This window comes from Microtus oregoni, unplaced genomic scaffold, assembly GCF_018167655.1.
Source record: "Microtus oregoni isolate MIOR12 unplaced genomic scaffold, Mior012 000109F_ref0000275, whole genome shotgun sequence".
NCBI lineage: Eukaryota > Metazoa > Chordata > Mammalia > Rodentia > Cricetidae > Microtus > Microtus oregoni.
The window spans coordinates 1,839,202-1,862,897 of record NW_024544727.1 but is presented as its reverse complement, the minus strand read 5'-3'; the positions used below and the strand labels follow the sequence as shown (position 1 = coordinate 1,862,897).

Here is a 23,696-nt window from a genome sequence, read left to right as displayed (position 1 = left end):
ACCACAGAGTGTATTTGAGGCCAGCCACAGGGATTCCAGTGGGAGCAGAGTGGCTCAGACCTAGGAAACCGTGTCCTTGGGTTTGTTGAAGGTCAGAGTCACAGGCAAAGGTCTATTAATGTGAGCTCTCCAGTGTTTATATCCATGGCGTTCTAGAATAAGAGGACTTTTGGGGCATCACAGTCTCAAGACCAGGTCTCTGTCAATGCCTGTCACCCTGGTTCCTGAAGCAGTCCTAGATGGTATTTGGCTTTATCACCCCCTGCTCTCCTGTGCTGGAACCTTCAGGGGATCCCCAGCTCTACCGAGAATCTGGTATTCAGTGTCCCTATGGGGAATCAAGGGATCTAAGAAGCCGTTGTTTGGGGCAGAATTCTCAGTAAAACAAACATTGCTCCAGCTCTTAGGAGCCACACGCTGTCTTGTCCTTGGACCCTGTTAAAACATCAGCTTGCCTCCTTGCCATGTCTCCGCCGGCATGTCCCTGTGTAACTCATGTATGTCTCAAGGGGCGCTCCCTGCTTTCCGGGCCTTTCCAGACCTAGTCTTGACAAACAGGTGGAAGAGAAATGATTTCTGGAGCTCTGCCTCCTCGGAAACAGCTGCTCCGAGGGATGGCAGGGTCTGAGATGTCCAGCTGCCCGTGCCACATTCCCAGTTGAGTTCCTAGGGGCATGGGACTGTCCATCTGATAATGGCTAAGCAGCCCACCCGGCAGTGGAGTCCAGGGTGTTGCAGTTGGTATCCTCGGGTGGCAGAAAGAGAGTAAAGGAGGAAGGAAAGAAGGAAGAGAACTAGATCTGACTCCATAGTGCTGCAGTTCCCCCAGATGACTCGGGTGCAGGGCTGCTGGCTCCAGGTTTTACGGAAGTGACAATCTTTCTGAACACTCCTTCTCCTGAGGACTACTTGGACGAAGCCTAAGCCTAGGCAGCCCTGAGTCCCCTCTGAGTCCCCTCAGAGCCCCTTCGTGCTCTCCGCTGAGCTGGCGCCTTCTCCCTATTAGCCTAGGTTCTGCTCCAGGGTGGGAGCAGAGAGTCTCTGATTACTGGGGAAGAAGAGCTTAGCAGGGGACCCAGACGAGTCTTGCCTCCCTGTGCTGGCCTCTGTCTCTGTCGACCCTTGTGACTCTATACTGGAATTCCATTTAGCCTGCTCCAATAAGCAAGCCTGTAGAAGCCAGAACCAAGCAGGGACTGAGCAAGTTCTGTGGCAGCCCCTTCAGCCCCTCTGAGAATCTTTATCAGGGCTCCACCGAGTCCATGTTCCTGTGTCTCCATCTCACACTGAGGATGGGATGGGGTCCCAGGAGGGCCAGGGTTTAGGGTTGTCACTGAGGTGTGGGCTTCTGTTTGCAGTAATGTTCATCATAGCCTATTCTGAGAGAAGTGTCCTCGGGGCAGAGGAAGGAGCTGAGTGGGATTCCAGAGTGTGACCACATAGAAAGATGTGTCAATCATCAGGTCTGGCTTCATGGCATCCCTGGGAGGGAGGACAGTGTCCCTGTGACCGCCTGTGGAAGGCGTGTTCTGCACCCTCCTTTAAAGAGGGAAAACCTAGGCTCTGGGATTTTCTTAGCCACACTGGGCAGGCTTCAGGCTGAGCTCTGACCCAGAGACTCCAACCCTCCAAGTTTGTTCTTCAGACTTCAGGTAACCGTCAGAGCACCACAGGGTTCCTCTCTTGACTGGCTCAGACCAATAGATTGAGTACGGTGGCTGTTTAGTGGTGTCCTGCTCTCTTCCCCCAGGACCTGTCCGAAGAGCCGGATCTTAATAGACATCTTTTAGGATTTTGTATTTTTCAAATGCAAGGTATTGTTCTGTTGTGACTAATTTACATAAATATTACCGGGGTACAAAGGTTGTCATCTTGGGACCCCCCTTTGCATAAATTGCTGATGATCCCAAATAGCTTTGGCTTGGAAGGGTTATATCTAGGAGTGTGTTGGAGCCTGCGAGGACTAGCTTGTACAAGTCAGCTGTTAAATCTCCAGTAATTCTGAGAGCTGGATGCTGAACACAACCATTATTAAAATCAAATTAAACTAATTACATATGTAAGACATATAAATTACATAAAACACAAAGGTAATAAACACTTAAAGCATATCACTTCCTAATTACACCCTGCTGTTATCTCTGCTCTTGTCTAGATAGGATTTGATGGTGTCTACGTAGTAGGGATGCTGTAAACACGTGTGTCTCTCCTCAGCCCCATGTTCAGTGACAGCGCCATCAGTGACGTAAGATCAACCCTGGTGGGGATGTTTGCTTCACGGAAATGATGGCACACTCCCCATGTTCAGTGATACCGCCATCGGTGACATAAGATCAACCCTGGTGGGGATGTTTGCTTCACGGAAATGGTCAGATGTCACACTTCCAGGCTTCTCCTGGGACTCGTTCTAAGTCTTGGCCAGCACATTCTAGTTCTTGCATTTGATACAATCCACATTAAAATCTAAAGTGTTTCAGGCCTGGTGCACGGGCCTATAATCCCAGCAGAAGGGAAGCCGGGGCAGAACAATCGCCAAGGTTAGCCTGGTCTACGTGTCTAGAGAACCCACTCCTGAAAATTATTCTCTGACTTCTACATGCACACTGTGGCACATGTGTGTCCATATTCTCACACTGACATCACACACACACACACACACACACACACACACACACACACACACATGCACACATAAAACCAAAGTGCCCAGCATGGTGGAACACTCCTTTAATCCCAGCACTCAGGAGGAAGCAAAGGCAATCAGAACCCCATGTGCTGGAGGTCAGCCTGGTCTACTAAAAAGTTTCAGGTCCACCAGTGTGAAACCCTGTCTCTAAACTAACAACTCACAAAATAATCACTTAAGAATACTTATTTATGAAGTCTCATTAAGAATAACAATGGTAAGCCAATTATATGCTAACATAAATAACATTTTATGACAAACTACTTTTTTGAGGCAAAAAAGCACCCCCAAACAAACAAAAACAAAAAAATACCAGAAGAGTGACATGTTTTGCAGCTTTGCAAATCCCTCCACTGTCTGTCGTGTGAAGGACAGCTGGATCGTCCTCCCTCTCCTGCACCCCATCTGTCACAATGTGTTGTTTTGGTTGACGGAACTGAAGAAACCTGGCCTCACACAGATCTGCTGCCTCTCTCATAACTGCGGACATCCTTCCCGGATGCTGCGCCCTGAGATTCCTCAGTGTCTTAAAGGCGGCTGCAGTGCGGATCTGACCACACGTAGGGGCTGGGGGCTGTCACTACAGGGATGCCCCTTGGTGTGGTGGACCTCGCAGGGATCTTTTCCTGTGAATGTCCTGGAACCTGTGTCTGGTCCCCTGGAAGAGTCCAGTTCACTGAATTATGTAGATTTCCCCCACTGTCGACACATTCCACGATGTTACCCAGCTCTTGAGGGTATCACAACTGCTCTGGTGGTGTTTGGGGCGCTGACTGGCTCACAGCGGTAGATACAGGTTGTACAAAGCACTAATTTTCACTTAATTTTGATTCTATTATTGGTGAGAAAGCCTGTGGATTCCCCTTTTTAAGTAGCAAGCTTACTTTGTTCTTTATTGTGAGAGAGGCTGGCATTTATTTGCTAAGCTTGGGTCTGCTTCTGGCCCTTCTGTTTTGAGAAAACATCTGTCAGATGCCCCGCTGGCACGCCTTGGCTCACCTGCCAGCTGCCTTTCAGATACAGTGATGTTCCAAGAAGCATCACTCACAGCTCGCAGCTCCATCCTTTCTAGGACACCGCACCTCCTTTGTTCAGAGGGAGTCCTGAGTCTATGGTTGAGATGCAGTGCAAGCCCCCAATCCTGCTTCATTAAACCCCCCCTAAGGGAAATAGCTACTCGTTTACATTTTGAGTTCAAGATTGTGGGGTACACAGTGCTAAGGCCCACAGCGTCACCACCATCCATGCCAATCTCGTTACAGGGTAGGGAACACTCTTAAGAGGTGTATCAGACTCTTGGGTTCTTAAAGCATTTGGGGAGCCCAGGTTTTTGTGAAGCGGCACTCTGTAGCCTGCCCCCTACGGCACACTTGGTTCTGATCTGTGTTTGTTCTGAACTGCGCCTTCAAGATCTGCCTTCTTCTTAAAATGCCACCCTCTTCTTGCTTCCAATACTGAATGCCATATGTATGCCCTTGCCAGGGCTTCAATGAATGTATTCCCTTAGAGACTGGGACTTCTTTCCTGTAGAGGGCCTGTTCCCAGGGCTGTTTAGGCTGTTCAACCCAGTGACCTCCTGGGACCTGCTTCCCTTGACAGATATTATTCCTTGTTACTGGAGCTCGAGTGAGCAAGGCAGGCTCTGCTCTCTGTATAAAGCCAGACCCCGAACCTGCCCCCTTCCCAGCTGAGGGCAGGGGCAGGGTTCTGAGATCTTCGCTGGCCATCACTGTGTAGTTGGTCTCTGGCTGGCTAGACCGGCTCTGTTACAATGGCTGAGCTTGCCTGGACCTGTGGCTTTACTGGGGCTAGCCTCAGTTCTGTGTTCTCTACACGTAGTGAATCCAGGAGTAGGCAGCAGGAACTCAGAGAAAAGCCTCAGACCGGAAGAGGCAGAAGTGACTCCCCAAAGGGCCTAGCTAAAAGTTCACCTGCCATGCCACAAGGCCCTGGCCTGCCTCTCGTCACCAACATGTCTAGGCCCATAGGTCATGTCTCCTCACCTTGAGACCACCTCTCAGTTTTAACAATCGCCAGGTCAGAGTGGTGCAGGAATCAGTGCGGTCTGTGTAAGTGCGTATCCAGGGGTCTACCTGAGTTGTCCCAGCAGGGGGATGCTGGCTGCCAGGACTGAGATGAGGAGGGGATCTGGGGCAGGTAGGGTGAGTGGACACCTCTTTAACTCTCTAGGAACTGAAGATGGTCAGCCTTAGAGGGGTTAGGGCAGCGAGAATATGGTGAGCCAGCTGTTGGGCAGGAGTAGATGAGGGTTATTTCTCTCTCAGGGCCTTTTCCCTCACAGGGAGCAGGCTTCAATTACTCCTTTAGGAAACTGGAAAGATGACCCCTGCGTTCTGACATCTTAGAGACCAGGGCTTCCCCCTTCCCCCAAAGGGGCTTCCTGAGCCAGATTACGCCAGGCAAGGGTGTGGCTGCTCCGTTTCCTGGGCTCTGGCACAGAGAGTGGGAGGCACAGGGGGAGGATGTGCAGAGGGACAGGCTGGGGCTTGTGGTGGGCCTTCCTTGTGTTTCCAGGCAGACTAGCACTGCTCAAGACACTCACGGGTCGCCACAAACAGCAGAAACGGGAGCAGTCAGCAACCTCAGAGGATGAGGAGCAGCCCTGAGTGGGCCCTCTGGAGGCTCCCGGAGGTGGGAGCCTAGTACTAAGCCCAGAGGAGTGGGAGCTGCTTGGTCCTTAAAGAATCTGGGAACAGAGGATGCTCACTTCAGAGGGAAGTGTTGACATTCTGCCCTGGGTACTGGACAGCCTCTAGGGACCTGAATTAGATTTACTCACTAATCAGGGACAGGGTCATGTAGACTTCCTTGCCTTGTGTGCAGCCCGGCCCTGCGTGAGGCCACCAATGAGCAGTTATTCGTGGCAGCTGACAGTTCCCAAGGGCTTGAGGTTGGCATACAGGCAAGAGTCTGTGTGACACCCTAGGATAAGGTGTAGGGTGTAGGCCCCAGGATTAGTTAGGTCCTGTGGCCAGTGTGAAGAGGAGTAGCCTGGTCAAGATAAGCCCCAAGCAAGATCAGCCAAGGATCCCGTCACCCCTAGCTGTCTATTCTGCTGTCTCCAGAACTGAAGATCCTGCATGGCTGGGAGGAAGGGGTGCCATGGAGGGTAGACATAGTGTACAGTGCAGGGATGGGAGGGGTCCTGGCTCCAGGTGTAGCAGAGCCATTGCCAGTAGCCGACCTCATTTCATGGTCCTCTGCGGCTACGCCTTGGCTCTAGGCAGTCAGCATGGTACTGTTACCTAATTAGGCTTCACGATGCCAGTCTAGGGGAGCCCCATGCCTGGCCTGCGCTCCAACAAGGCGTGTTGAGGCAGAGCTCCGACTCCCTCTGCTACAGGAAGCTGACTCCCAGAGGGCCCCGGCTGGGACGGGAGCCGGAGCTGGGGCTAGCAGCCCCATGGGCTGGTGTCTGAGGGGCTGCTCAGTTCAGCTGCCTTAGGAGGACCTGGGCTGGGAGACCCTATGTCTGTGGTTGAACCTGGAACCGGGCCCAGAGGTGAGGAGCACCGGGTGGGGAGAGGGAAGCTGAGGGTGAGCCCGGGGCTAGTGCACTGTTGGCTGCCCACTGCCCACACTGCTCGGAGCCCAGAACTTTAGGAACCTAGTTAATCTTAGCTAATCTCGAAGGGGGTGAGTCAGGCCGCAGGGCCTGGGGTCTGGGCACGTGGAAGAGGGACGACTCAGAGGCCTGGAAGAAACCAAGCTCTGCCTCAAGGAAGGGCTGAGGTGGAGGCAGGAGACTTCCCATCTTCCCGCCTGGACAGAGTCGAGCTGAGGAAGGTCTTGGCATGCTGGTGTTCACCATAAGTCAGGGCGAGAAGCTCCATCCAGGGCAAATCCAGACTTCAGGTGACCAAGTCCCGCCGATTTCTCTACATCTCCTAAGGAGATGCCGAGGGGGAACCGAAGCCGCTGGAGGGAGTTGGCCCAGATAGCAAATGCCGGATGTGTAGTGAGAGGCGGAAGGGAAAGTTCCAGGCAGGGACTGAACGGAGACTGGGAGATGGGCTCCAGGGCAGAACAAGGAGGTTCGTCAGAACCTGGGGTGCCTTGAAAACCAGGGGCTTGGAGCTCAGCCAAGCAGGGCTGCCCTGGGCAGACGGTTGCCTGGGAGACCACAGAGGCCAGCCTCCACTCGGTGCATGGCAGAACAGGTGATGAGAGGGCCGAGCCTCTGGACCTAGACTGATGCTCCATTGAGGGTCTGGAGCAGGGATGAGGGATGCCCACACAGGCTCCCTAGTTCGTCCTAGGCCCCAGCGTGCCTAAACGTTGGTGAGGAGCTTGGTATGGCCATGGGGCTACCTGTTCTGAGGTGTCCCAGGTACTCTGTCTTGCAAAGTTTGTTTCTATGAGGCTTGCTGGTTTCTGTCATGTCTCTGATGGAGCTCTGTAGAATGTCCTCCGGCAAGCAAGCATTTTGTACACTTCCGAGGGAGTTGGCAGCTTGGTCACAGTATTCTGCCTCCACCTGCTACTTACCAAAGGTGTGGGGCTTTGCAGACACCCTGTGCCCTTCTTGCTCCAACACCTCGGCTTTGGCTCCCCTGCTACCTGGCTCTGCACCAGCCCTGGTGACCTATTTATTCACAAGTTCTTGAGGTACTGGACTACAACCCAGAACCCTCCAACAGGGGGAGCTGTGGTGCACACTGCCTTCCCTAGGTGGAGGTAGCCGGACACACATCCCCCCCCAACCCCCTCCCCAACCCCGCCTTACAGTCTCTGCTCCTTTGCCTTCTCTAGGTGTGTAATGAACTACAGTCCTACACTCCGTCTCACCAGGGGACACTGGTGACCCTGAGAGCAGAGGGACCTCAGATAAGTCTCCTGCTGATGACCAGACCCCTCTGCTGATCCAGGCTGGCTGCACCCAAATCCCAGAGAGTCCCCATCCCTCCAGGATGGCTCCCCCGCTGGATAGCGCTGTTGGTCCTGCTTCATTGCCTGAGGACCTGGGGCCTGATCTGGACAGTAGGCGGCTCTTCCTGGATGCCAACGTTCTGCCTGTGGGTGAGTAAGGCCTCCTTCATGCCTGATGCTTTTCCTGCTGAGCGAGTCTGTCCCCTGAGCCGTGTGTGTGTGTGTGTGTGTGTGTGTGTGTGTGTGTGTGTGTGTATGTATGTATGAATCCTCTCATGTCACCTGGGGAGGAGAGTCTGCCAGCTTCCCCCAAATGGGTTCTCCCATACCTGGGAAGGCAGCTAATATACACTGATCCTACGTATAAGCAAATTCTCTCTGGCTGGACACAGTGAACTGTATGTCTTACCCGGAACGAAGATTGCATTAACTCCTGGGTGCCAGCTGTCAGGACAGCACAGCTATCTGATGAGGGAAGGACTCCAGGTCAAGCGTTGAGGTCTAAAGGAGTGTGGGGGATTCTCTGCTCACCTGTTTATAGTTTGCTGGATGCTCTGTCAAGGGGCGGGCCTGCCTCTGCTTGTGGGTGTGCGTGTGCCTGCGTGTGCTGCGTGTGTTCACGCCACACACTCTTCTGCCCATGGAGCCACATTCTCCAGATGTGCCCGGACAGGCCTCCCCACCTGAGGGTGGGGATCTGTCTGCTCAGTTGTGCGAAGTCCCTGCTCTATCTGAAATGGACACCAGGAAAGGGGGTGACTAGCTGGAGGAAGAGAGGTGAATGGAGCTCTAGCAGGCCCCCAGGTTCCTCCCACAGCCCTGACCCCAGCCTGAGTTGTTAGGTGCACAAACAGGCATGGATCCAGGCGTGACCGTCCCAGGAAGGAGGATCCTGCTCTGTGGCCTTGGGCTTAAGGTACCCTTGTCACTGAGTGCCCCACAGCCCCTCCCCACGCCTGGTTTGCAGGTCTTAGGTCTAGACTGAGTCTGCAGGTAGGGGCTGAAGGCTTTTCTGGAAGGCCTGACTTTCTGAAGCAGCCCTATGAAGCAATGGGAAGTCACCCACTGAGTGGGTAGGACGTGAATGGTACTTAGATATTAGCCACGTGTGGATTGTTCTTAGTTTAACTAAAGCGGGTCTCGGTTCTTTGGGCTAGCACCTGCTCTGGCTAATGTCAGCTCAGCTTCCAGTGTGTGTGTGAGGCGGGGAGGGAGAGAGGGAGGGGTTAGCCAGGTGCACCAGCTGCGTGTACTTGGGGTCTGTTCTGGGGCTGATCCCGGCCCACTGTGCTCTGGATCCTGGGTCAGGTAGCTTTCACAGTGCCCAGTCATAGTTGCTGTTACCGCTCTTCGCTGCGTCTTGACCTCTTAGCTTTAGCAAATCACAGGAGATTAGACTTCATTTTCTGACAATCTAAGATGCTGAGGCTGTGGCCAGGGCAGATGGTCAGCGTAGGCTCAAGCTCAGAGCTCTGGACAGTGGAGCAATGTCGAATTCCCTTCACGGCCAACATTTTCCCCATGCAGTCTGTCCTATCCCACTCTGGTGTATCCGTGGTAACAGGTTTCATTTAGAGCAATTCACTCCACAGGCTGAGGGATGGGGGTGCATAAGAACTAAGAACTACTGTCTTGTAGGCCAGAGGCTTGCAGTGTTGGGGTGTGGTACCAGCTCCCCATGTCCATAGCCCCAAAGCATAAGGGTGCAGTCGGGAGCTCTGAGGCTATTCAGGCCCTGACAGAGTACATCTCAGGCTCTGTGGGCAGCTGCTTCCTGGTTCCTGCACCCCTTCTTCTCCCCATGCCACTAGGGTCATGGTGAAAATCAGAACTTGGGGGTGACTGGTGGGAGAGACACCATGGCACTCCTAGAAGGGACAAAAAGTTCCTAGATCACCTGGGAAACTGTCTTGGCAATCATCCGGAGAGGCGCAGTCCTGTAGACTGGACCAGAGAGGTTGACGGGGCTGCTGCTTTTACTTCGGGGGCTGCAGGCAAAAGTCTCATTTCTCTCCCAGTGTGGTTGGGGTTGAGATGGGAGACCCCAAGGGTCAGTCACCCACCTTCCTGTGGCCGTCTCTGCCATTTTCAGTAGATAGGTCCTTTGAGGTATGGGGGGTATTTGGAGTGACCCCCAGTGCTGAGCTAGTGATGCCAAGGGAGCCCCTGCTTCCACCTAGAATCCAGTCACAGCTGTTTGTGTGCTCAGGTGTTGATGAAACAGAAGAGCCCTCAGAGACCGCCTGTCCCCTGCTCACCCAGGTACAGAGCTGGGCTTCTACTTCATTCGAGTAGAGACGGCCCAGCTGATCCAGGAAGGGGTTGGCTTGCTGAGCGATTGAAGCTGGGATGCTCTCCAGGGATAGAGGGTGTGTGTGCGCAAGTGCGTGCGTGCGTGTGTGTGTGTGTGTGTGCACGCATGCATGTGTGTATGTGTGCGTGCATGTGCGTGTATCCCAGGAATGCTTGCCAACTCCCGCCCATCACCTGAAGTGCCAGGAGAATGAGATCCTGGTCACTGGGGATGCAGGCCAGCTGGAGCATGTCTCCCTGTGGCAGTTAGGCTGGGGTAGGGAAGAATCACAAGTGTTTGTGTGCAGGATGTGTACTCCAAGGGGCTTTCCCACTTCAAAGAGTGCTCAGATCCCAGCTCTCCCCCACCCCGGGGACTTCTCCAGCGCTGTGTCAGCCTCTCATGTTTTTTTTTTCTCTTGGCTATGAAAGCAAGTCTTGCTCAGAGGAGCCGCTCTGGAAAGCACAGTGTGAACTGTAAAGAAGCCAGTGAGACTCACCGGCGCCATGCATGTCTCCTTTAGGGGGTTTGTGCATGGATTTCTGACTATGGCTCGGTGGAGTTTCTCCCACATCAACTCACCCGAATTTTCAGTGTGAACCCATCCTGGGGCTCAGGACACAGCGCTTCATTTTCCCCATCTTGGAGCTGTCTCCTGGCGCCTGATTGTGTGTGTGTGTATGCATGTGTGTGTGTGCGTGCGTGTGTGTGTGCACATATGTGCTTGTGTGTGGAGGTCGGGATTGGCTTCAGTGTCAGACTAAAGAGTTAGTCACTTTCCATCTTATTCTTTGAGACGGGGTCTGCCACTTGCTATGGCAGCTGGCTGGTGAGCTCCTGGGATCTGCCTGTCTTCGCCTCCTGCCCGCTGGGATTATGGATGTTTGCTGTAGACCCTGCCTTTTTATGTGGGTGCTGAACTCCTCAGGCATGGCAAGTACTTTCCCAAGTGAGTCACTTGCCTAGCCCCTAATTTGTTTTGAGTATACCAGACAAATGCTCTACCACTGATCTACACTCCTATACTTTTTATTATCTTTTGCTTTGAGACAGGGTCTCGCTGAGTAGCCCAGGCTATCCTTAAATGCTGCCTGTAGCCCAAGCAGGTCTTGGGCTCAAGGTCCTTCTCCCTCAGTCTCCTGAGTCCCAGAACCCTGGATTTTGATGGCTGCCTTCGGCACCCATGGGTCATCAGCCAGTGTCTAGTACATTTTGAAGTGAAACTACCACCAGTGTTGCTGCAGGGGAGTCTGGCAGCTTGTCCAGTTTGGAAACTCGTTTCCAGGAGGCTGTGGGTATGAGGCAGCATTTGATGTCCTCTGGGTTCTTTGAAGTTCAGCTTACTGAGCAACCGGAGGAGGGGCCTGGCTGTGTGAGTGCCAATGAAGCTGTATGCTGGCCTGGCCTGGCCTGGAACCTGTGGGGTGCCCCATTGCCGGTCCAGCATTAGCCCTGCCGGGTGCAGAAGCAGAGTCTTTTCTTTTTATAAAAGAAATCGCATCTGTCTGTCTGCACGTGCGAGCATGCAGCATGGGTGTGGGGGTCAGAGGACAGCTTTCCTTCCACCAGGTGGGTCCTGGGGACTGAACTCTGCCTGACAGACTTAGCAGTTAGCATCTTTAGCTTCTGAACCATCTCGCTGGCCCTGGAACCTTTTCTCAAAGGCGGAAGGATGCATGGACTGTCCTGGAAGACATCTGTGACTAGGAACGTGACCTAATAGCAGCCGCTTAGGAGCTCCTTGGGGCTGGAGGTGTGTGTGAGTTGGGGTGGAAGGTGGAGAAAACCTTGTCAAGAGAACCCGGAGCCGCTGTGGGATCCTCTGGGAGCAGCTGCTGGGCACTGGAGCCCAGGTGCAGTACTTCCTCTTTCTGATCTAAAGTGATTGGCTGGTAGCCCCAGCTATCCTTCTAAGGATGAGAGACTGGGATTCAGAGGAACCGCTGACGAAGGATTGGTGGCAGGGGAGACCATAAGCCATTAAAGAGCTGGTTCAGAGACTATACTGCAGGAAGCCCGAGGCGTCCTGGCAAGGTTCTAGCTCGGGGTGGACTCAGTTTGGGATACCCGGCCAGAGGGGTTGGGAACTAGCTGGCCACCCGGGACTTTCACTTTCAGAGTCTCTCACTGTGGCTAGGTATAGGGCGCTGGAGCCTCCTCTCTCTCAGGGCACGCCACTGGGCCGAGCCTTGTCCCTGGGAGGAGGGAGAGCTCCTGGCATGTGTGGCCAGGTACTAGGCTATTCTTGTCTCCTTGTCACTGGCCCTGGGTATGTGCAGGAGACCCGTCCCATCGCAGTGTCTCCCGTGGGCTGGATTTCAGAGGTCGGTGCAGGTCTGCAGAGAGCGGAAGGTGTAGGCAGAGCGGTCAAGTCCAGCTAGGGTATCTGGAAGGAGCAAGGGGGACATGAAGTCCTGTTTAGCCTCCGTCAGCTCTGTTCTCAAGAGTGGGTACATAGCCTGGCTGGGCTCTCTCTCGTCGCTGAGATAGCTCTGTGGGCCTGGTACACAGTTGATGCTAATGGTTGGTACAGCCTATTAGCCCATAAACAGTTGGTCCCAGAGGGCAGGCAGTGTGGTCAGTGAATGAAGACCTAACAGTTGATGTTAATGGTTGGTACAGCCTGTTAGCCCATAAACAGTTGACCCCAGAGGGCAGGCAGTGTGGTCAGTAAATGAAGACCTAACCTCTGGGCGAGGAATCTATGGGTCCTGCTTTTTTTCCCCAGCCTCCCAGTGAGTGGTCAGCAGTGGTTCAGAGTCCTGGTGGGCTGCCACCTCCTCTTCTCCGAGCATGATGTTCTGTTTTGGAGACTCGGGTTCTCCCCTATCCCCAGTGTCCTCCCTGTTGCTTAGCTTCCATTCCAGCCCATGCCAACTGGGTGTGGCCATGGGCACCTAGATGGCTCCAGCTGAATGCCAAGCTCAACTTCAGCTCTCTCTGTCGCCAAATAGTGCCGACTCCACCCGAGTCCCTCTGCCCAAACCCATGTTATCCACCCACCCCGTGGGGCGCCTCTGTGCCTCAGGCTCGTCCACGTTTCCTGTCTCTTCAGCTTCTGCCCCATCTGAACAGCCCTCAGATCTCACTCCCTAGCTGAGCAGGGGCCAGTGATCACACCGTCTGCTTCTTCTCCCAACCCACAGATGTACACATAAACATACACATGAACATGTAACACGCAACATGTTACACACACACACTGAACTCACGACACACACATACATAGTCACCCACCCACCTGTCTTGGAGTTCACCTGCCAGCATCTCACCTGGGTGGCTAAGGGTCTCACTGACCATCCCCTCCCTTCTCTCTAGCCTCCCTCTGCCCTCCCCCCACCCCCGCTCTGCTCCACTACCTGCACTAAGCCAATCACACCCCACCTGTGTCCAGAACCCCCTGCTGGGCCCCCAAGTCCCCAAAGAATCTACTATTACAGCTTGGTTGCATGCTTACTTCACACCAGCCGCCGGGCAGAGGACCCTCCTGGCAGGGTACAGCAAAGGTCAGCCGGGTGCCCTGGGCATGCTCAGAGATCACCTGTGGCCAGCTGTAGAGCAGGAGGGTGATCCCGTGAATGAATGATTAGCCTAGCAGAGGGCGCTGCAGTGGAAGGAAGGGAAGGAGGTTGAGTCTTGCAGGTGCATCCTGTCCTACCAAGGACCCGGGATATCCTTACCCAGTGTCCAGGAAAGGGATGCCAGGACATCCCTGGCTTGAGCAACTGAAGAAATATCTTCACCCTGAGCCGAGAATTGCCCCAGCACCATCCATACGTCTCCACTGGCATGGTGGTTCATATTATTTTGAACACTGTAGCAAACCATCAGCCACAGCATCCCAGTCCATGTTTTTGTCCCCCTCCAGGTTTTCCTAGGGTCTTGCAGGCTGGGAGACTTCTATCATCTACCCACCACCCTTCCACCTTCCACCTGAGCTAGAAGGACCCGATGGCTCTAGTCTCAGGAGCACTTTCTCTGAAGGTCCCAGGGGATGGAGAGGCCTAATGGGTTTGCTTCGGAGGAATGTCCAGGATAGTCTTATGTCTGCCTATCTACCTGGGGCTTCTCCTTCCTCAGGCCTTCTTACCAGGGATGCTCTGGTCAGGGGTCTAGGATGGCACAGAAGGGGCAAGGCTGGCTCATGGGTGCCCTATCCTGGAAGACCTAGATTTAAGTATTGCAGTCCATCAAAGGAAGCGGCGGTTTGGGACAGGGTCCCCAGGTTTCAGACACCCCAAGCAAGTGACTTCCTTTCCAGGTACCTCAGCTTCCTCACAGGAGGGGCCAGTGAGATACCTAAGGGCCAGCAGTATCCAGAGAGATGCCTCTGAGCCTCCCAGGGTTTGGAGGCCTTGCCCTGAGCCAGAGGTCAGGTCACCATCCCCACAGTGCTGGCTAGGTCAAGACTTCCTTTCCTGGGTGCCAGACCTCAGGACTTGTGTGTGGGAAGCAAAAGCTGTGGGGAGAGAGAGCCAGCCCTGCACGTTATCTTGATTTCTGATTGAGAACGGGACGTCTTAAGACCAGATGCTGGTAGAAAAAGAAACACACACTTTCTAAATTTAGTCAGTTGAGAATTGCACATTTACCCAATTAGATGTATTGATTTGGCGAGCGTGTGCTTGCTCTCTCGGTGGTGCCCCGGCTGTGCCTCTTGCTGCCTCTCTGTGAGCATCCCTGCAGGCCTGTGTGTCCATGGTGGTGACCACTGGCTGCAGTCTAGGTCTCTAAGCCGTGTTCCTGCCCTGAGCCATCTGTCGCATCTAGAGCTGGACCCTGCTGTCAGCAGGGGAGTGTCTCAGGGTGAGGTAGCGGGGCCAAGCCGCCAAGGTGGGACAATACTTGAAGATCCCCAGAGCCAGAGCTGTTCGGTGTGTGTGAGAACAATGTGCACATGGCTCCCCACCTACAAGGAACTCACACTTTTACAAGGAAAATTGACTTAAAACAATGGCAATGCCGCGTCCTGGGTCACCGTGAAGGACAAGGCAACCCGGGAAGCTGCCCAGGGTTTGGGAAGCAGACAAAAAGGATGGGGCGTAAGAAGCAGGAGGAAGTCTCTGTGCTATGTTTTGGAGGGAAAGGATTATGATGTAGCCAGCACCCCAACAGCCCAGTGGGTATTTCAGAGAGGCCAGCAGGCCTGGTTGGGATGAGAGTGAGGGCTGTATTAGAGACCTCAGGCAAGAAGGCTTACTGGGTCATGGGATCCTGGGAGGCTCTTGTGTTTCAGATAGTGGTGGTCTAGGGGGCAGGCTGTCTACTCTGGATGCTAGAATTGAGTCAAGAGCACCTTGCTATCACAGTAGGTGCATGCACCTGCCACACTGTGTGTGCGTGTGTGTGTTCAGGTACATACATTTGCACATGCATGCATGCGTGCATGACAGGGATCCTGCTTCTAGCAACCCATGTCAGTTCAGGAGGGACCTTCCATGCTCCAGACAAAGCCATCACTGTCTGGGGAAGGTGTAAGTGAGCATGATCTGGAACATACTGCCTATTCCATGTCCAGAAAACAGAGGGAGCTGGTCTGTACCCAGCTCTGGGGATCTCTAAGCTTGGACAGAGGTGCTTGGGACTGTCACACGGAGAAGCAGCCTTTGGAATGGCTGGGGATGAGCAAAGCCCAAGAGGAAGCCCAGCCTTCCAGTGCGAGTGGTTACCCGGACAATACCCGTTACAAAGTTGCAGAAGCCAAGAAACATTGGCACCACAGGTTCGCTCGCAGAACGCTCCATGGTTTCCCTGCAGGAATCTCATCCTGGCCTATGTTTGGCTGTCAGCACTTGGTGTGTACTAGAAGTATTTGCTCGGGCAGGAGGGTGGGATTCAGGCACTCTCAAGACAGTTCTAAGAGCCCCTGGCTTCTACTCACTTACCCTGTCACACTTGATTTATTTTAAAGATTTTAGTTTCAATTGTGTGTGTTCGTGTGAGTGCAAGTACCTACGGGGGCCAGAATAAGATGTTGGCGCCCTTGGCAATAGAGGTACAGGCAGTTATGAGCTATCTGATGTGGGTGTTGGGAATCAAACTCAGGTCCTTTTCCAGAGCAATACTGTACTTAACTGCTGAGCCCTCTCCCTAGCTCCTCATGTATACTTCATTTATTCCTCCTTTATCCTCTTCTGGACACAGGGGTCCTAAGAAAGTCTATGCTGTCGGGGAGGGAGTGGAAGATGGGAGTGTGTGGTTCAGGCCTGTGCATTATTATGCCCTGTGTGTGGAAGTGGGTGGAGAGAGAAGTTACTGGAGATTGCTTTCCAGGAAAGGAAGCCAGGTAGAGTCTGGGGACTATGTGTGCCTGTGTGATCACGGCAGGAGAAGTACAGAGTTGGTACCACAGGCCCCTGGGAAGGAGGTCTGATATTGGTCTCCACAGCAGGGCTAAAGCGGCCTCAGCTCCTGGAGCAAGGCTCTGGTCATCATTCCTGGTGACGATGTATGGTATGACTGGGGGTTGTGGCTGTGCTAGGGATACCTGGTGCTACTTACCCCGGGCAGAAACTAAGCACACCCAGCTTCAGTCAGATGAGGCATTCCAGAAGGTGTCTAACAGAGCCTCGAAAGCAGAGTGTCTTGGGGTTCAGGTGCCCCACAGGTATGACATGTCATCTCTCGTGAGTCAGCTTTGGTCCCAGGATCTATGGCAGAGCTAAGGAATCAGAGGGTGGCTTAGGAGAGTCACAGATCTGTAGAGAACAGGGAGTTTGCATCAGGGGAAACTAAGGTTGGAGGGGAGGTCCTGGGCATCTCATAGATCTGTAGGGTCTGGGGCACTAACTCTTTACATCATTAGACCACAGCCAATGAGTGGAGAAGATCTGCCCTGGGACAAAAAGAACAGACAATATTTGTCCCCAAGGATGCCCTTATAGCTCCATATAGCTCCATTCCACATGCGTCTCCTGCACCTTGCCTCATCCCGGCTTAGAAACCTGCTCCCGGTATGCAGTGATGGATCTCATCCCAGATTGATTTTCTCCTGCTGGGTGACATTCAGGGTTTGAGTCTCCTCATTGGGTCATATGCCCTTCTTTGGCTAAGATTTCCCATCCCGTTCTGAACCATCCCAGGCCAGACCATAAAACATAGAGTCCAGGACCCTATTTGGTATGGAAACAGCACAGAATGGGCATAAGGGCCATGAGTCCTCTGCAGTCTGGGGTCTGGGAGTGACTTGCTGGCAGGATGGGACCCTGCCTGGGCTATAGTTGGCAAAGTGGGTTGACCAGGAAGCTGCTTCTCAGTCCCTAGCCAGAGCATCCCTAGGAGGGCAGCACAGGTGTGATTGGGACATTTTCTCTTGGCCCTTCCCCCTCTGCCTCTCCATCCCTGCTCGCCACGGGCGGGGATGAGGTGGGGGCACCCTAGGAAGAAAAGAGCTAGGGGCTACTGAGAAGCCTAATTTGGTCCCAAGGATCCAGGGCCTGCCTATGCCAACAACTATGGATACCCTTCAGGACCTGGAACAGCAGGGAGAGGCCAGTATTCTGTTTGCAGTCCCCACCCTGGTCCTTTCTCCAGGCCTGAGCAGCGGTTTCCAAGACAGCAGCACCAAGCCCCCTCCCACTCTGACCCAGAATCAGTTCTCCAGAAGGGAGCCAAGGGATGTTCCTATCCAGCTCTGAGGGCCGAACTATTACCCTTTTCCACTGGTCTTGGGACCGTCATCGCTCTGCATGTGACCCCTGACATTTTGTTTGGGGAGAGGTGACCCAGACCCTCCTCTTCAAGCACCTGGGGTAGAATGGGGGGCAGAGAGCAATGACCTCCCGCTCAGGGCTTTGCTTTGGCAGCCTCCAGATGGGGGAAGCGCTCTCGGCCCCGCCCCCTCTGGTTCAAGGCTCTGGCCACGCAGAGGCAAGGGGGGAGGCTGCGGGTGCATCTTTGCAGAAAGAGTACTTTGGTTGCGGCGGGTGCGGGGCGGGTGCTAGCCCCGCTGTCCGCTCCGTGCCCGCCCGGCGCTCGGTCTCTGTGCGTTGCGCTTATCCGAGGTTCCACGTTGCGCCCCGCTCTATGCGCAGCGCAGCCGGGGGCCCCTAGGCCCCCTCCCAGCGTGGGGCGGGCAGGGGGTGTGGTGCGGGCGGCACGAGTGACAGCGTGCTCCTAGCGCGGCGCCTCCACGGGGCTCAGTGTCACAGCGCCCGAATGTGCTGCGCGCACAGCCCGCCGCGGGCCGCCAGCCCTGGCGAAGCGATGCCCTCGGAACCTTAGCCCGAGTCAGAGCCCGGCCACTGACCACCCGAGTCCGCGCCCTCCTTGCCATCTCGCTGCTGTCAACGCGGAGACAATGGACGCGGGAGCCGCCCCGCAGAAGCACAGTAGGTGCCGCTCCTGTTGCTGCAGACACCGGGCTGGGGCGGGTAGACGCGCGGGGGCGCCGCTGCTCCTGGCCCGGGTAGGGGCTGCGCTCGGGGAGGGGGGACTTGCGGTTCCGAGCCGCATGCGGGGCTCAGCTGCTTCTTTTCTCCATTTGGGCACCCGTGCGCAGGTGGGATCGCAGCAGGACAGGCAGAGAGAGGTCCAAGGCTCTCTAGGTGGCCTCAGGTACCGGATGAGGGATCAGAGCGCTACCCCCTGCAAACTTTCCTCTCCAGGTTTCAGGACGGTGTCTTACTGGGACTGTGATTCTGTGTGGAAACTGACCCCTGCCCGGGTGGGGGTGGGGACGCCCCTACTTCCTACTTAGCGGTGCAGCAGGGCCACTGCCGCATGAGTCCACCCCAAGTGCTGGGTGGACAGCTGCAGCACAGTCGAACACCTCACACATCTGCCTGGGCCGGAGTGGGCTGCACCTGCCCAGTCCCCAGCCTTGGACTCTGTGGAGCTAGGTGGGAACCACATGATCCTGGATGGCGGTGTGGGGGGGAGAGTTCAAACGTCCACTCTGTGTGGTGAGTCCTGGGGCTCTGGGCCTTCAAGTCCTTATAGGGCGTCCTGTAGGGGATGGAGTACCTCTAGAACTCTCTAAAGGGAGATGGCAAAGAAATAGGCCTCCTCTCCTCTCCCCTCTCCCCCTCTCCTCCCCTCCCTCCATCTCCCCTCCTTTCTTCTCTCCTTCCTTCATTTCCAGCCCCTCTCTAGGCTGGCTGGTGACAATTGAGGCATATGAAGTGATCACAGACTCCGTCCCAAATCAGGCCTTTGTCCCCGATCTTGTTGCGTCACCACGAAGAGGTACCAGTGTACACACCTTGCTTCCTAATGCCCTGGGTTCCAGAGGTAGTACTCACTATTCTACCCTTCTCATGCCTGGGTCACAGTACTGAAAACATCCATCCAGGGATGCCCACTGGTGTCCCACCAGGACCCCTGAACAAAGAAAGGCTCAATTTAGAAGCTGCAGCTGTGGAGGGAGTCTGGGCACCATGGACGGGAGCAGGTCAGAGGTCAAGCCTACCTTCTGAGCTCTTAAGGGTCCTGGCCCTAGATACCCCTATCCAGAACCTCTGCATTTACTCCATAGCCACTTTTTCTCCAAGTTCCCGTGAGAAGGGCTGGACTTTAGATAGAATGGGGTTCAGGTGGCAGCTGGCGTGTGCCTTCGGCTTACGTGGGGAGCCCTATGGTCCCATTCCCAGAGGCTTAGCTTCTTGGGGGTCCAATGTAAGATGACAGCTGACCCCTCACACTCTTGGATAGTGGATTGACCTGAGAGTCGCTCCACAGTGTGTGCTGTTTGGAGCTCCAGGGTTTGGCTTGGTAGCCTTGATGCCTTGGAAGCTGAGTAAGCCTGGGACTGAGGCAAACACTCTCTTCTCTCTGTCATTCAGTAAGACCAATACACTGCTATTGGGTAACAGCGGGCTGTGGGGTCCAAAAAGGTTTTTAGAGTGACGGTGGGTCCTCCACTGGGTAACCCTTCAGATAATGCTTTGGCTAGACCCGTGGCCCTGGGCCCCCTGCAGGTCTTGCTGCTTACGAGGGAGAGAGCCCCCCCTGCAGACCCTCCTGGGGATAAGAAGCCCTGGTGCCTGAGGCTCTCAGTCCTACCACCAATAGTTCAGGTTACGTAATCCCCCACCCCACACATGGCTTGCTGTAATCGGCAGCAGCCAGGTTTGACAATGTGAGTTGTAATTGGATTTTAATTTTTAATGCCTGCAATAGATGAAGAGCTATGGGCCAATTTGTATAGACTCAGTTACTCTGCGCCTAACAGGACTACTTCATTAGCTGCCAACTATCGCACCCACCCTGCCTCCTGGGCTCCTGGGAGGGGTGATGAGCCTGGCCCAGAGCAAGCGCCGCCGGTGACCCGAGGGCAGCCTGCCACCTGCTGCAGTGGAGGGACTGCCTAGGGAATGGGTTACCTCCTGGATCTCAGCGTGGACTGCGGATGGGGCAGAAGGACCCCTCCTGCTGCCTACCACTCCTCCTGTATCCCTGCAACTCCCAGCTTACATGGGGCTCTGTCTGCCCTTGGCTGCCAGGAAAGGGGTCGCCATCCAGGACCCAGGCATCAGGATGCCCAACCCAAGCTGCAGCTGCCTGCTCTTGGCCAGGGCTCTTGACCCCAGGGCCAGCAGGCACAGGTGGCTTTGGGTCCTCCAGACTCCCAAGTCACCCTGAGAGCTCTGGGTGGGGATGGGAATCAGGACTGCAGCAGGTCTCCTAGGTGCTGTGCTGGGGGGGCACTGAGGGGGGCGGCACCTGCCCTCCACATAAACTGAGTCTCGAAGAGGAGCACGGTCCTTTCCCAGGGGTTCCTCCCACCTCCCCAGCTGGAGGGGTCCCAGGGCGAGGCGCTCATCTGCGACCGCCCTTTAGATTATTCTTAGGTCTGTTGTGTAACAGGCAGCATCGCAGGCAGATGGAGGAAGGGCTCCTGGAGATGTCTCCAGTGGCAGCAGCTAGCCAGCCGGGAGTGAGCTTTTGTCCTTTCTGCCTGCCCAGCACAAAGGGACAAAGGAGACTGCTTCTGCCGCCCAGTCCCGCCAAAAGCTGGCCATTCTGGAGAGGGGCTCAGAGTCATGGGGTCTCAGAGCCCCTTGGCCTCCCAGGGCTCCCTGAGTTGAGGATGAACCTGACTGGGAGCTTCTCAGGCTCCTGCCTCTGTAGCCTTCGTGCTAACACACGCGTGTGCGTGCGTGCGTGTGCATGTGTGTGTGCGTGCACGTGTGTCTCTGCGTGTGTGTGTGCATGCCTATACTCTCCTCCCAGATGAATTCTGAGCAGGGGTTTGAGGAGAGAGTAGATTTGCCCACCCTGGGTCCAGAGTTTCCTGCCCCTTGGTCTTCTTCCTTCCCCACCCCACTTTCCTCTCCCACCAACTTTCAAGCTGAATTCCAGGGTCTCCACCTCCACAGACTGGAGCAGGCTCCTCGTTCCTTTTTTTCTGAGCTCATACTGGGTATCAGACCCCAGTGGGCAGGGCGTGTCAGGAGGAGTCATTTCTGATGACAAGCAAGAGGGACTTTGGAGAGACTGAGAAGCCAGCGAGACTGTGGAGTGGACTCTTCCTGCCATCAGAGGCTGCTGGAGAAGGCCCCATAGATCCTAATTCGCCTGTATCCTGTGGACTCATGGCCTTTGTCACCTCACCCTTCCCCCATCTTCTGAGATATCTATATATCCTGGAACACCTGTGGAAATACCTGGGCACATACATACATGAATATGTGTATATAGCTTACACATACATGCATAATCTGCACACTTACATAGACCTACTTCCAAGGCAGAGGCACCAAGTCAGCCTGCGGATGGAGCAAACTGGCTGGCATCTTTTTTTTTTTTAAAAGAATCAAAACAGGGTATCACTTTGTAGCTCAGGCTAGCCCTGAACTCCAGACAATCTTCCTGCCTTAACCTCCCAGGTGCTGGGATTCCAGGCACGTACCACCACACTTGCTGGCTTTAGCTTGCTGGCGTTCTCGAGGCTCATGCTCTCTCCCGGGGCCCTGATGTGTGTAAAGGGCATCAGAGAAACAAACTGTGCAGGGGCTTGAAGCTCTGGGTCGCTAATCTACTTATGACCTATGATTATGACCCATCTGCTGAGAATCTAAAATGCAGGGGTCGCTGGGGGATGGTGAAGGACAAGCTTCTGAGGTTCTTGGTTAGTGAGGACCCAGGGAGGCCACTGACCTAAGCGCCGTACCAGAACCTCCAGTTTAGACTCTTGTCATGGGCCAGCCTAGATGTGGACTGGGGTCACTTGCCGATCTGACGCTTTCATGGGGCGCCATGACATCTGGTAGTTGTTCTGTCTGTGTGAGTGCCCCCCTGAGCTGACGCAGAGGTGCCCAGAGGTGACACTAAGGATGTTTGTGCAGCGCATAGGAGCTTGGAGTCCCGTGGGCAGCGGGGATTGGGGGATGGGTTTGCTCTGATCCCTCTAACGGGTTATGGGAGCAGGGAGGTCACCTAACCATCTGTGAGTCCCTTTCTCCTCTTCAAAGTCACATTGGCAGCCACCCGCTCCAGTGATGCTGCAAGCACTATCTGGGCCATTTAAGGAAGCACACGGCTCTGTGCTGGACTGGGGAAGTCTCAGGGCCCTGTGGCTGCTGGGACCTTCCCTACAGGAAAGCCTTCGTGACAGCTAGCCTGGACTCTTCTTTCCGGGACTCCCAGTTGTCCACCCCAGCATGAAGGTTATCAAAGAGGTTGCTGGAACCAACTGCCACACACTAATATTAGTCCTGGTGGCCGCAGGCCTGACGTGTCAGGTGCGGGTGGGGTCGTGTTCCTTCTGAAGGCTCGTGGGAAGGCCCTTCTGTCATCATCTTGTGGCCATGGTCCTCTTTGGCATCCGTATGTCTGCACAGCTTCTCTCTTTGCCTCTCTCTTCGGTGTCCTCTGCGTTCTGCCTTCCACACTCTGTCTCTTGAACCTTCCCCTTTCTTCTGTGAGGCTCATTGCTCCTGGTGGAAGGTGCTGTCCACACCCTGGCCCCTGTACACTGCAGATGGCCATGGCCAAGGCTCCTGAGCCTCTTGCCCTGTCCTACCTTACCCCGGGTCCCCGATGTGACATGTGCGCAGGAACCTACCATTGGACCAGGATGGCTGCTGACACATTAGGCCCCTTGGGTAGCCACAGGTGCTCAGGGTCATCACCTCAAGGTCACCAGCTTAGCCTTATTTGCAGAGATGCTTTCCCAATGTACCCACACTTGTGGGTTCCAGGGACACACACACATCTTTGTCATCACTCTGCCCACCTCAGTGGTCATGCCATCTACCCTGGCATCTCCCTGACTCAACACTGATGAGCCAGAATCAGGGGCACAGATCTCCTGCTACTGAGTCCCACAGGCTTGTGGCATGCTGATGGTCTGAACATGGCTATTCAGCTGGGGAAGTCCAGGTTCTCCCCACCCTCGTCTCTAACTGGGATGCCACTGTCTTCAGAGGCTACTAGGATAAGTAGAGAAAAGCTGGGTTCTCCCAAATGTCTTTTTCTTTAGGTCTCCAATCAATGTCTACTTCGAAATAGCAGGTTGGGCCCCTGGGCTGCCAGGTATACACACAGCATCCGTTCTTCCCTGGCAAGGCCATGAAGGCTGGACAGTAGCTTTTCCAGGAAGACAGGATGGGGCCCAGCAGGGTAGAGACCACAAGCCTGGGACTGGACAGGCAGGTTGGACCTTGGTAAGCTCAGCCATGGTGTCTTCTATTGTGTAGCAGCCTCTGATGGACAGAGCTGCCCACACTATGGTCCTTGAACATGGTAGAGGGCAATGGCTAAAGAGCTTGAACCTCTTACGCTGTCCCATCCCACCTCTGATCCTCGATGCTCCGCCGAGACTCAAATCTTTCCTGTAGAACAGTGGCCCTAGATGGCTGGTCAGTAGCTGCAGGTTCCTGTGAT

At 54.7% G+C, this 23,696-nt stretch overlaps 1 protein-coding gene across 4 annotated transcripts in view; it reads left to right on the top strand.

The window, feature by feature from the left end:
• The window catches only part of LOC121443544 (1-phosphatidylinositol 4,5-bisphosphate phosphodiesterase eta-2), a 77,262-nt gene that overhangs the window by 1,855 nt on the left and 51,711 nt on the right, over positions 1 to 23,696 (top strand). For 3 of the 4 annotated variants that reach the window (XM_041645315.1, XM_041645319.1, XM_041645318.1), the window contains exon 2: positions 7,460 to 7,726. In XM_041645315.1, the coding sequence (XP_041501249.1) occupies positions 7,618 to 7,726 (109 nt within the window). In that variant the 5' untranslated portion in view covers positions 7,460 to 7,617. Of the gene's footprint in view, positions 1 to 7,459; positions 7,727 to 17,883; positions 18,200 to 23,696 lie in introns of those variants that run through there. The other variant, XM_041645317.1, reaches the window with a different exon arrangement.